The sequence below is a fragment of the Schistocerca nitens genome, chromosome 3 (genome assembly GCF_023898315.1).
Source record: "Schistocerca nitens isolate TAMUIC-IGC-003100 chromosome 3, iqSchNite1.1, whole genome shotgun sequence".
NCBI lineage: Eukaryota > Metazoa > Arthropoda > Insecta > Orthoptera > Acrididae > Schistocerca > Schistocerca nitens.
In genome coordinates, this window is record NC_064616.1 from 179897243 (window position 1) to 179911576 (window position 14334).

The 14334-nt window shown below is 41.3% G+C and overlaps 1 protein-coding gene across 1 annotated transcript in view; it reads left to right on the plus strand.

Moving 5' to 3' along the window:
- LOC126249539 (guanine nucleotide-binding protein G(f) subunit alpha) overlaps positions 1-14334 on the plus strand; it is a 77075-nt gene that overhangs the window by 5254 nt on the left and 57487 nt on the right. Inside the window, exon 2 of the mRNA XM_049951202.1 lies at positions 1953-2078. Coding sequence (XP_049807159.1) covers positions 1967-2078 — 112 coding nt within the window. The 5' untranslated portion in view covers positions 1953-1966. The remainder of the gene's footprint in view (positions 1-1952; positions 2079-14334) is intronic.

The window sequence follows — 14334 nt, forward strand, 5'->3', positions numbered from 1 at the left end:
CTCCAAGCTACATATAGTGAAAATAAATGGCACTGCAGTACCCTAACTCTGCTGACATCATGTGTATTAGGGTACACTTCTGAAATTTGTGGTCACTGTTGTAGCTTATTCCAAACAGGTTCTTGCAGCTAGTAATAACCCCAGTGTATCATGTGGCTAATTTTTTGTCCAACAAATGTAGGCCATTTACTGTACAATATTATAAACATTAATAACAAATCAGCTTTTACAATGTGCAATGAAACATAATGCATCAGCCATATGCCATGAATTCATAGAATAGTACATGCTATGTTGAGTAAAATCCTTAAGACATCCTGACAGCCATAATATGAAAAGATTCTTATCTTGACAAATATAATGATGAGAAAAAGATGGTCTGACTCTTGCAGATATTAATTTCTAGATTCATCCCAACATTTTCATGTTATGCAGTAAAATTATTAGCTAACACTAATTTGAGAATGGAAATAAACACACTATTTCACACTTACAGTAAAAATAAAAAGGTACACTTAAGACTGAAACCTACTGAAAAATATCTTAACTGCTCTATCACAAGGTTAAAACAAACTCCAATAAACAGTCAATAATGCATCTAATATGAGAACAACATTTAAAGAATACTCCTGTAGATGAAGATTTACTAAGACCAATGGAGAAGTAGGATAACTTAATGGATTGTGTTATGCAACAAAATGTTCTTTATCCATAAATTTCATCATCATCGACTTCTAAATGCTATGTCTTATTGCTGCAAAACTCATCTCTATTTTGTGATGTCCACTTCATTTCTTGATTTCATTCCCAGAATTTTTCCTTCAGATGTAGTTATCATGTCTAAACAACCAACCAAAAAATATTCTATATTTTTCAATAGCTATGTGGTCTCTTGGCACACTGATTTATTTCACAACATCATTAAATTTTCTTTGTGTCCAGCTTATCCTCATTAACCACATCTAAAACTACAATTCTATCACTTAGAAGCTCAATCTGTGCTCAACAGTGTCCAGGTTTCATAGCAGTAAAGGATCACATTACAGTTAAAAATACTGGCTTTCATTGTTACAATACCCAATAAAGCACAGCACTCCATATACAGTGAACACAAAGAACTTACACACAAAGGCACATGAGCCGTATTGATATTAAACTTTACAACAGACTGCCAGTATGCACAGAAAATTTGAATATGAAAAGAAATTTCAAGCAGAATTTAAAACAGTTCCATTTAAGCAATGATTGTACTGTGTAAGTGAATATGTTGACCAATAATATTTTGTAGATATGTTTATGTAGAGCCAAAATGGAAAAGGCTGTCCTTTGGCCCTTAATTATTTTGTCATGTTTACATACCTAATGGACAACTGTTAGTGATGTAAAACTTTTAGATTATCATTGTTGTATATAAAAGGATTTGATGCTTAAGGAGGGCAAGACTTATGATGAACAGACTATGAATCTATTATGTTATGTATATATTTGTATGTCCCATTAACCTTGGAATGAATTGACATAAAATTTGTATGTATATTTGTTCAACATCCATACAACATTTGTTGCCTACAGGTAGATAAATAAACAGAAAGAATACAATTAAACACCACAGTATGTATTGGTTCACCACCAGCATCTTCTGTATTAGGCATTTTGCTTACCATTATAAGCTACTGTGTCTCTCCGGTTACTTGATATTCATTTACTCCATTAGCATCTGAAAAGCAGTTGAAGGTATACTCTCTGTATACTGAATAATCCAACAGAACTAAATAAATAATCAAAATCACATTAAGCACATTACATTCTGGAAGTTTCCTTGGATTTTTTTCACTTCTAGGTGATTGGTTTCTTATATTTGGAACTGTTACTGTCATCAGAAACATGAATATAATTATTCAAGCTATAATACTTACAAGTATAATTATTTTTATTTTTATTTTTGACAACAGGGACATATACCACTATGGCCTGTGTGAAAAAAGTTAACGAAGCAAAAAAACACAGTGATGAGCTGGATAAGCAGCTGAAAATATGGCACAGAAAGTATGAAAAAATAGTGAAGTTATTGCTTCTTGGTGAGTGACCAAACTATTTCAGATAGAATCAACCAATAATTACAACAAAATGTACCTTAGTTAAAAAACTGAGCCTTCACTGGAGATGTTTCACCTTCAAGTAACATTTAATGTGACTTATGTCCTGCACTTTATTTATAATTGCTTATTGGATCTAGTACAAACACTCAAATTCGTTTCCACCATAATTAAATACCTCTGGTAAAACAAATGCTTTCTTTAGCATACACAGGATTATTTTAGTACATGTGAGATGACAGTAATAGAAAAACCGTCACTGCCTGAGGGAGCCATTTATAGACTGCAAGAAAATTTTCCCTACACAGTGAGTTTCTTGCTGTGAACATACACTTCCCTATAGTAAATGAGCAATGCAGTTATGAGAAGTTTCTTCCTGTGAGACTTTGACTTTATATTATGGCAGAAAGAATGAATATATCAGATGTGACAAGTGTTTAACTGTGTTTTTATGGAGCTTTCATTCAAAACCATTATTGCTTTCCATAAACTGTATACTTATTTACTTGTTTTTTCTGAGCATGTTTCTAGAGTAGTTTCTTTAAAAGAAAATATGACTAATTCCTCTATTAGAGTGTAGCAGTCCTCGGAGACATCTTTTACATAAAATAATTAAAAAAGGCAACACACTGATATGCTGAGTAAAGAACCTAATTTTTCTTGCTTCATACTTGCATATATCTGCCAGTATATCAACATTTAGTAAAAACATCTAACATGTGGTACCCTAAATCTTTTCATTTGTTGCTGTCTTATGGGATAATTTCTTTGGATGAATACACTATATACTTAGGAAATGTTGTCCTGAAAGATGTGAACAGTAAGATATTTTGTAAAGTTGATAACAGATTGGTATGCAGAGTCTTTTTCAAAGAAATCTGACATCTGAATTGATACATCCATACATTTACTCTTCAATGACATTTTCAATACATGATATATACAGATAATCAGTTGCATAAAGTTTATTTGTAATAAGCCTTGACCAGGTTTTAATACCACTAGGGATAGCTTCTTCTGAAGGAATAAAGTCACAATACATTAAAATTATATGTGTAAATATGAGCTAAAATTCTCAAGTCACACATGGTCAGGTGGCTTTCGGAGTATGGATGTAGATGTAGATGTAGATAGATGAAGTCCTCCATGAAAAACAGCAAGAATTATTACACAGATATGGCTTGTTATAAGAACAGACATTGTACTTGATGCTGAATGTCTGTTCTTATAATAAGCTGTATTTGAGGAGTAATTCTCGCTGTTTTGCATGGCAGACTTACTCTATGATTTCTGGTATCTGACTTGAGCATTTTCTCTCATAATATTTGGAAATGAAATGAGCGTATGGCATCATTGGCCAGGAGGCCCCATTCAGGGATGTTCGGCCGCCAAGTGCAAGTCTTATTTCAGTTGATGCCACATTGGGCAACTTACGCATTGGTGATGAGGATGAAATGATGATGAGGACAACACCCAGTCCCCGAGCAGAGAAAATCTCCAACCTGACCGGGAATTGAACCCGGGCTCGCTTGCATGGGAGGCAAGCACGTTACCACCCAGCTAAGCAGGTAGATGTAATATATGCTTATAGTTTTGACAAAAAATGTGACTGTATTCCTTCTGAAGAGATACCCCCAGTGGTATTGTAAACTGGTCAAAAGGTATTACAATAAACTTTCTGCAACCGAATGGCTGTAGGCCATATTTAAAATTATCTTCAATGACACTTGTGACTACTAATTGAATTGCACAATTAGGTAGTCAACTGCTGAGTACTGAGTAGTACAACTGGAAATGAAGACCTGTGTGTCTGTTGGGTTTTTAATGTAAGATTTAAGATATTCTTTATGCTCACTTTATTAAAAAAAGAAAATACTCATGTTTGATATCACTGAAGCAAAACTGTTGTTAATTGTGGTAGGATGTAGCAACTTGTGTACAGTGCTCTCCAAATCCAAGGAAAATATCTGGTTTCCACAATTGCCATTTGTTGCAGCAATTTATCTGAATAAAGTGTCTGACAGAAGATACACACAAGTAATCTAACATTGTGCTACATACAATAGCATTTGCGGTGAAAACTTACCAGTAAATTCTCCTGAATTCACCTTGAAGTTGGTCTTAGTCATTGTCGATTATGAAATGTGTGAATAATCACTTTTAGTGAGGTGAGATCACCTATAAAGAATATACATGTTGGAGGATGGCTACATGGCATGATATCAGTGAATATTATAGTGGGAAGGCCACTGGTTGGTCTTGAGACAGGCCTCTCGTTCACCATAGTTGCAAATATAATATGATTGGAAAAAGGGTAGTATCACAACAGAACAAAGCTGTTCTTATCACAAAACTAGCTGTGTTTGTCCACTGTGGAGGTAATAGGAAATGTGTTGTTACAACAGTATTCATTCAAATGCTGAATAGAAAGAAGTTTCCTACTCTTGCTCAAATTACTTCAGAACTTGCTAGTGCTCCAGATGTGCAGGAGTCACACAGAATCAATTAATGATAGTTGCACAGTATAGGTCTGCAAGCCCCAAAAAATGTCGAATGCACTCTAATGACTCACTCCAGCTGTCATGTCAAAATATGATGCCATACCTGTATTGTGCATCCACAGCAGTGCATTAGGGTGATATTTTCAGTTGAACCCATACAATTGTATACTCTAGTTGCTGAAAGTAACACAAAGACAGTAACTTGGTCTGACAATATGACTCTGAACAGTAATAAGGTTGTGGGAAATGAGGACTGAAGTGGGTTCTGTTCAGATTGCCCTCTCTGTGTAGAAATCCACATGTTTGTCAAATGGCACTCCAAACAATCACACCTGTCATTTGTCCACAATGTCATTCAACAGTAAAAGAAGTCAGATTCTGGTCATCATAGTAACATCCAGTCATGGAAGGGCCATGATATTAGGACATGCTGAAGCTACATCATGCAATGCAGCATGCCTGAATGGCATTGCCATGCCTATTGTGCCCACATGTTACACAGCTCCTCCTCGATCTATGAGAAGACGAGTGGGTAGGATCTTGTCTTTGTTTCTGGAAGGAGGTACACCATAGACATGTTGTGACTTCAGTATTAACAGTTTTTTGTCCATCACTTTCAGCCCCTCTTCTTTCCCTCTGTACCTCAGCAGCAAGGTGACGGCAGGTAGCAGGGGGAGGAGGGCGGCACACTGACACATTAGGTAATTTGTTTCTCTGAATTCTTGAGATTTTTTAGGTGGAGAAGGGCGTTCTGCATATTCTGGATTACTATAGTTTATGGGTATAAGTGCTGTAGAGATTGGAGGGCCCTCAGGGCTTCGGAGGTGAAGAGGCAATTGGCAGTCTGAACAAATTTCATCTGCTCCAGTGCCCTCAAGATTCCGCATCAAACACAGTGACTTCTCTAGGTATGCAGAGCAGCCACTATTTTTAGTTCCTACTGAGTAAAAAAGAAGCGCTGTGTCAGTGGTTACAAGAGGGCATTCTGAGTAGGCACTTCGATTTCCACATGGAGAGACCAGCTAGGGGTCAGCAATGCAAAAATGTTGGTGGAGCAGAAAGGTAGTGAGATGGTGGGGCCAGCAGGCCAGTTACTACAACCCTGAGCTAAAGGCTTTTTTTGGTGTATGTGTTTGGAAGCGGTGCTTTGGCAAAGCAAGAAGACACTGAACCTGTATAAATACCCAAAGGGATCTCAGCCTGACAGCACTATTTACAAAGGGAGAACTACACCAGGCACTTTAGCTACATGGATCCGCCAGAATCCACCACGAGACCTGATTCCCATCAACAATGCACCGAGTACTTGTTCCAAGCCCATCACAGTGGACATAGCGCCTTCTAGTTGATAGGTCACCTCTAAACTGACTCCACCCACAGCCAGTCTTCTGCACTGAGGGGGAGCTTCTTTACAACCTATGCCTGGGTGGGCATACCGATGCTGTACACCTCCGCTCACAAGGGGGACGAGGGAGGGATGCCAGTACCGTGGGTGGTCTACTGTTACAGAATCACGGCGGGTCTCCACGTCTATCAGCACGTCCTCATCATGTTGCTGAGGTGGTACACATGTGCCACGGACTCCACATGCCAGCATTCCCAACCCCACCACACAGGTGCTGTACGCCTGTGTTCCCAAGGGTGGGCACCACTGTTGATGCCTGTTTTCCATTGTAAGAATCACAGCGGATCTTCGCACCTATCTGCACTCCGTGCGTGCCTGCCCTAAATTGCAGGCCCAAGCTAAGAATGTACTTACATATCACTGACTCTGCATGTCAGCATTCCTGCCCCATCACTGACGTCAACCCGGCCACTGGCCACCCGTTACATCAGTGCCGCTGTGCTCACTGCTGACAGCACGGACCTGGGGGGGGGGGGGGGGGGGGGGAGCGGCGGCGTTGCTGCTGCAGAGCATCACTACAAGAAATGTAAATTGCAGTTGTTTGCTAATAAAATGTATGACTATTAATCACGTTTCCTTACAATTACCAGTCATCATTTCGATGTCAACCCACTGCCTCGCTGGCCGGTGTGGTCGTGCAGTTATAGGTGCTTCAGTCTGGAACCGTGTGACCACTACGGTCACAGGTTCGAATCCTGCCTCGGGCATGGATGTGTCTGATGCCCTTAGGTTAGTTAGGTTAAAGTAGTTCTAAGTTCTAGGGGACTGATGACCACAGACGTTAAGTCCCATAGTGCTCAGAGCCATTTGAACCAACCCACTGCCTCAATTCAACACTGCTACCATAGCGGTTAACCACCCACGACCTTTACATTGTTTTGTCTGATGAATTAACCGTCACATAGAACCACCTTCAAGTTTTTTCCCTATCGTTCCACTCTCTCACAGTGTGAGGGAAAGAGGAACTGTTCAATCTTTCCATGTGAGCTATGATTTCTCTTAGTTTATTATGATCATTTCTCTCTATATCGATGAGTGACAAGAAAATATTTTCATACTATGGGGAGAAAGGTGGTAATGGAAATATCATAACAAGATCTTGTTGCAACGAAAAACGCCTTTGTTTTAATGATTGCCACCCCATGTCGCATATCATATCCGTGGCACTCTCTCCCCTATTTCGTGATAGTACAAAGCGAGCTGCACTTCTTTCTTTGAACTTCTTCGATGCCTGTCTGATGCGGATCCCACACCGCACTACAATATTCCTGTAAAGCGCAGACGAACCTAGTGTAAACGGTCTCTTTAGTAGGCCTGTTGCATTTTCTAAGTGTACCGCCAATAAACAGCAGTCTTTGCTTCGTTTGCCCCAACATATGATTTATGAGATTGTTCAATATAAGGCATTCGTAATCACAATCCATAACTAATTAGTTGAATTTACAGCCTTTAGATGTGTGTGATTCATCTTGTAGCCTAAATTTAGCGGATTCCTATTAGCGAAAGACTTCATGTTTTTCATGACTGAGGATCAGTTGCCACTTTTCGCACGATACAGATTTTTGTCTAAATCATTTTGTAATTGGTTTTGATCATCTGATGACTTTAGAAGATGGTAAATGACAACATCGACTGCAAATTATCTAAGAGGGATGCTCAGATTGTCTCTTAAGTCCTTTATGTAGATCAGGAACAGCAGAGGACCTATAACACTTCCTTGGGGAACGGCAGATATTACTTGTGTTTTCCTCGATGACTTTCTGTCAGTTACTACGAACCGTTAGCACCGAGAGTTACAATGAGGTAAGTGGACGAACTGTTTTGTTTCCATTCTCCTGTTTTAGTGTCCAGGGGAGATGGGTTCAAGGTGGGACTCCCATCGTAATCTGAAAGTAACATTTATGAAGCTAGAGGAATTGGCTGATTTGTCGCAATTTCTTGGTAATAGTAAGGAGCACTATTTTCGGCCAGTACCGGTACGTTGCTCACAGTACAACCTACTAGACTAAAATCCACCAAGTGTGTGTCGGAATTGGTGGAGTGTTTCACAGAGCAGAAGTTAGTAATGATTTGCTGTAAGGTGTAAGTCAGTATCCTACGGCTGTGAGTGTTTAAGCCATTAATATTTCTTTTTGTTCCTGTTCTTAGTGTACTTGGTTGTGGACTGAGGATAAAGTTTGCACAATGACAGAGTCTGGGACGCATATTGTTTCTGGACAGGAGGCGATTCAGTCATCAATAAATCAGATAGCTCAATTGAAGGCAGTTGCTACGAAGGACGATGGGGCATCATCCAGTGTGGCTACTCCATTGGTGGGTCAGCTGCCGCCAGTTTAGTTACACCCTTTTCTGGCAAATCAACTCAGGATACACACTGAGCTGACAAGTCAAAAAAAAAAAAAATGGCTCTGAGCACTATGGGATTTAACTTCTGAGGTCATCAGTCCCCTAGAACTTATAACTACTTAAACCTAACTAACCTAAGGACATCACACACATCCATGTCCGAGGCAGGATTCGAACCTGCGATCGTAGCGGTCACGCGGTTCCAGACTGTAGCGCCTAGAACCGCTCGGCCACCCCGGCCGGCTGACAAGTCATGGGACAGCGATATGCTCATATACAGGGGGTGGTAGTATAACATAAACAAGGCATAAAAGGGCAGTAAATTGGCGGAACTGTCATTTGTAGCCACGTGATTCATGTGAAAACGTTTCCGACGTGATTATGGCCGCACGACGGCAATTAACAGACTCTGAACGCGAAATGGTAGTTGGGGCTAGTCGCATAGGACATTCCATTTCGGAAACCGTTAGGGAATTCTGTATTCTGAGATCCATAGTGTCAAGAGTGTGCCGGGAATACAAAATTTCAGGCATTACCTCTCACCACGGACAACGCAGTGGTCGATTGTAGGGCGTACGACGAACGCGTCTGTTGGGAAAGTGCGGCGAAATCTGGCGTTAACGAGCCCCGGCAGCAGACGACCGACGCGAGTGCCTTTGCTGACAGCAGTACATTGCCTACAGTGTCCCCCTAGGCTCGTGACCATATAGGTTGGACTCTAGACGACTGGAAAACCGTGGCCTGGTGAAATGAGTTCCGATTTCAGTTGGTAAGAGTTGATGGTAAAGTTCAGACCCCACGAAGCCATGGACCCAAATTGTCATGGCACTTTGCAAGCTGGTCGTGGCGCCACAACGCTGTGAGCTGTGTTTACACTGAACTGAGTGGGTCCTCTGGTCCAACTGAACGGATCATTGGCCAGAAATGGCTATGTTCGGCTACCTGGAGACTATTTACTGCAAAACATGGATTTCCTGTTCCCAAACAACCTTGGAATTTTTATGGAAGACAGTGCGCCATGTCACCGGGCGAGAACAATTTGCGACTGGTTTGAAGAACATTCTGGACAATTTGAGCGAGTGGTTTAGCCACCCAGACTGCCCGACATGAATCCGATCGAACAGTTTGGGATGTAATTGTGAGATCAGTTTTTGCACAAAATCCGGCACAAGGAACACTTTCGTAGATATGGACGGCTATAGACGCATCATGACTCAGTGGTTCTACAGGGGACAGGACATCCAACAACTTTTTGAAACCATACCACGTCGAGTTGTTGCACTACGCTGGGGAAAAGGAAATCCGTCACGATAATTGGAAATATGCCATGACTTTTGTCGCCTCAAGTGTACAGGGTGATTATAATTAAAGTTTCAGTTTCAAAACACTGTAAAAAGAACTACTGCTCAGAATGACATCTAATCTGAACAGCATATTAGTAACTCAGAGGAAAGCATTATGAAAACAAAAACAAAACTAAGGAAATTTTCGCACTAGATGGCGCTGTAGGCGTCGTAAGGTAAATGAGTTCGACTAAAAAGACAGATGAATCACAATACGTTCAATGAGTTGCACATTAAACCAATCGTACTATGCAAATTTGGCGTTCAACAGTTGTGGAACTGTTAGTGATGTAAGCCCATTCATCATGGCGGGTTCGTATCACATCGGATAGGAAAAATCGGTTTTTAATTGTTTTGCGGTCAAAACCTGCATAAAAAGCAGAAATGACATCGTATTTTAGCTGCACTGAGGCCGAAAATAAGAATGTAATCATTTTTTAACTGTCGTTGGTTTGGCGCAAGACATGCTCAATATGCTGCCCACCGTTTTCTGCAACTAATTGAAATAGAGGCAAAGCATGTTCCACAACAGATCGGAGTCTCTCAGGGGTCACGCTCGGAATGCGTTGTGCAATGCGTACATTCATTTCGTCAACGTTTGGAATCGGAGAACAGCATCTTTCGTATAACACCAGAGCCAGAAGTAATTCGGATTAAGATCAGGTGGTCCGGACGGCCAGGCTGTAGGGGAATGGCGACTGATAATTCTAACATTTCCGAAATGCCTCTGTCGCACCGCTTCAGTGGGTGCGCAATGTGCGGAGGAGTGCCATCTTGCATAAAAATGATCCTACTCACTCAACCACGTTGTTGAAGGGTTGGGTAACATGATCTGCAGGACCAAAAAAAAAAAAAAAAAAAAAAAGTGTCCCTACGATAAACGACTCCGTCAACCCACACCACACAGTGAAGCGGCACCGGTTGATGTACAAGAGGGTTTCCGTTGCCCATATTTTACTGTCTGCAGCTCGTGGTTTTGCAGTATCATTCTCGCTTCCCACGCACGGGGTCCCGCGCTCGATTCCCGGCGGGGTCAGGGATTTTCTCTGCCTCGAGATGACTGGGTGCGTGTCTTTAATCATCATTTCATCATCATTGACACGCAAGTCGCCGAAGTGGCGTCAGCTAGAAAGGACTTGCAAAAAAGATGAAATGGGCTTCGTCTGATCACAGTTCATCATCATTACATTATCATAACTGATTATCATTGATCGGCCGGCCACTGTGGCCGAGCAGTTCTAGGTGCTTCAGTCCGGAACCGGACATTGATCATCATTCCATTGCTTTTTATTGTCCATTTCCACGCCAGCAAGAAATTCTAGAGCAAGTGTTTGTCTTCCTGGCGGGTCAGCGTCAAGCAACTCCTGAACATGGGAGATCTTGTAAGAGTAGCAATGCAGGATGTTTCGTAGAAAATTATGCATCGTTCTCACAGACATGTCCAAAGTTTGGGCAATTTCGCGTGCACTGCATATCTGCACACCACCGCTCGATCTCTCGTGCTATGCTGTGGCCATATCTTCCACTGACGTCGGATCAATTGTCCCCCCCCCCCCCCCCTTTCCCTCTGCCACATTGCACTTCAAAAGAAAGTGTCTTTTCGAATTCGTAATCATTTTCTCCAGACCACTAGCAGACATCGGACCAATACCTTTTTTCACACCCGTGAGCGTCCGGAACTTTTGCACAGCTTGTGGTGCACAGTCACCGTTCGTGTAAAAGAGCTTTACCAGCAGCACGCAAACCTGCATTGAGGGAATCATGCCGAGCGTCTCAAGACTCAAAATGAGGAACAGCCAAGTACCCTGTGTCTTTTATTTTGGATATTCTGCCGCTTACAGTACCATCAAGTGATAAAGTTTTCGTTAATTTTCTTTTGTTTCCGTGATGTTTCCCACTTCTTCGATAATATTACGTTCAAATTTGACGCCATTCTCAGCAGTGGTTCGTGTTTTACAGCGTTTTGAAAGTGGATCTTTAATTTAATCACCCTGTATTAGCTGGAAGCAGCAGCAAAGTCTAGGTGTTGCAAAAGATGAACAGCTGTTGCAAATGGCTAAGTTACGATTGACAGGGAGGCAAAAGCATTTGTTACATATAATGAAGAGTCGAGAAGTGCACTAATATATGAGCAATTAAAACAAGGTCTCCAGCAACGCTGTAAGTAGTAGAATGGCGTGAAGTTTTTCCGGGAGCATTTAAGTGGACTATTACAGAAGCACAGTGAATCAGTGGAAAGTTTCATTGATATGGTAAGAAAAGTCAGTGTACGTACTTACTAGTTAACGGGGAGTGATGAAATGAATAAAACTATCCTCCAGGAGGCCGAGCGTAGAGTACTAGATGCCTTGCTGAGGGGTCTGCTGCCTGATACGTCTAGGAGGGTTTGGGCAGGTATCCTGAAAGACCTGAACACTGCCAGTAGGATAGCAACGAGGCTGGAGGAAATAGATATAGTGACAGGGTTACACAATAGGCGAAGTATTTTATCTACTGGCATCAGGCATTACAGGTGTGAATCTTCAGGGCACATCTAGAGGCAATACTGCCACCCACAATTTGAGATGTGTGATGTGGTTGGGCACTGATGGAAGGATTGTGGAAATAAGGGAAGGAATGGACAGTGGCTAAACAGTCAGATGTTAAATGCAAACGGTAAACCCAAGACCACCGAGTGGTGTTCCCATTAAATTTTAATGCTACAGAGATGTACGCAGAGGTAGAGTGTGGCACAGTAGGAGTTGTAAGTGGTAAAGAACATAAACTTTTATCGGACACAGGGGCACATGTGTCAGTGGCAAGTCTCGACCTCATAGGCGGGAAACAGTTAAACCCATCGCTATGTAGTTTGTGTGGAGTGGGAGTCAGATGTGGAGTCACTAGGTTCGGAAGTATTGAGTTTCCAGGAGTATGAGAAAGTAGTGCCTCGTGTAAGTGAAGGTTGCTGAGCAATCCTGGGACTAGACTTTCTGTTCAAGCATCATGCCAAAATTGTCCTTCGACGATTATGGTGGAACTCACTTCTCGATATCGGTCACTTTCCACAATTTTTAGCCCCAAAAATCGTGTTATACGTTCCCTCCAGATGCGAATCCGTCGAGAATCATTCTCCAAACCAAACCGGGACTCATCTGTGAAAAGAACATTGGCGCACTGTTCTACTGTCCAGGTGGCGTGTTGACGACTCCACTCGAGACGTTCCCTTTTGTGAAGACGCGTCAGAGGTACACATACAGCAGATCTCCGACAATAAAGGGCACTCTCCTGAAGCCTTCTGTACACCGTTTGCGTCGATACAACACGTCCAGTGGATGCTGCGACGTCAGATGCCATTTGCCATGCAGTACTAGGTGGGACTCTCGCGTCCTTACAAACAACAGTCCTCTCTTTCTGATGTCACACGTGGTCGTACTGGTATTCGGGGTAGAGTTTCGGTCTCGATACTCTGTCGACACATCCGAGAAACAACAGAACGATTCACATTAAGCCATCAGGTCATATCAGTTTGCGACTGTCCTGCTTCCAGTCTTCCTACGGTCCTCCACGGCAGAGAGTCTGGCAGGCGTCTATAACACCTCTGTCTGCTGTTATTACTGCACCATAACCTCAATGCTAGAAACAGGTTGTGACATAAAACTATTTTGTAAAAGCAATTATGGTACAAAGCAGCAGAGCAGTGTTACCCTCTGGGAGGAATTTTGTTAAGTTGACCGTGTTGTACCTAACGGAAGTGGCTTATCGGAAATGAAAGTCAGAATTACGTAAATATTTGAACAGTACCAAACAAAATTTTGCTTATCTGCACTGTTCAACGGATAAAGAAAACGGCCGCCAGCCTAACTAGGCAAGAGAATGATTAACATTCTCGTTTAAGAAAGTAGGTATAAGTAACTACAACGGACAAACACAACCTAAACTTGGCCACACGCGAGTGCAATGAACTCTGACACACACATATGTTTTAAGATTGAAGCTAACAACTGGAGCAACACAAACTATTTGCAAAATTATAGGAGATACCGAAACACCCTATTACTTTCAGGCTTACATAAAGTGAATGGTCTTTATACTGTTAATATGCACACAAGAGAGACAAACACTTAGTAATCATGAACATATAATTTCCTACTATGCAATTTTCCACTTTTACTACCATGAGACATAAAATTAACATTTATGTAAGATACTAACTCACTTTCTGCGATTAACAACAGGTAGTAATGTGATCACTTACTAAGCAAAACTTTATAAGCCTCAGTCTTGAGAAATTTTTAATTTGAATTTGGCAACAACACATTAATAATCAGTTTTACTAGGAAAATTATTACAGCAAGCATCATTAACTCTAACTCACTCTCTTGCCACATTAACTTTAACTTTCTCTTTACTATGTTCAAAGGGCATCAATTATAAAACTGAGTTTTAATGTACTTTCAGTAAGGACACTCGGTAATCACTTTAGTTAAAACGGAGAGGACCCTGAGAGGTGTTATGATGAGGAGAAAAGTCAAGGTAGGTACATAAATTCAAATATAAATTACCTTATATTTCAGCACAATAACACATCCATTAAGCTGATCCTTCACTGTACATCATTATAGTGTTACGTTGCAATGATTGCGCAATGTGGTGGCAACTGCATG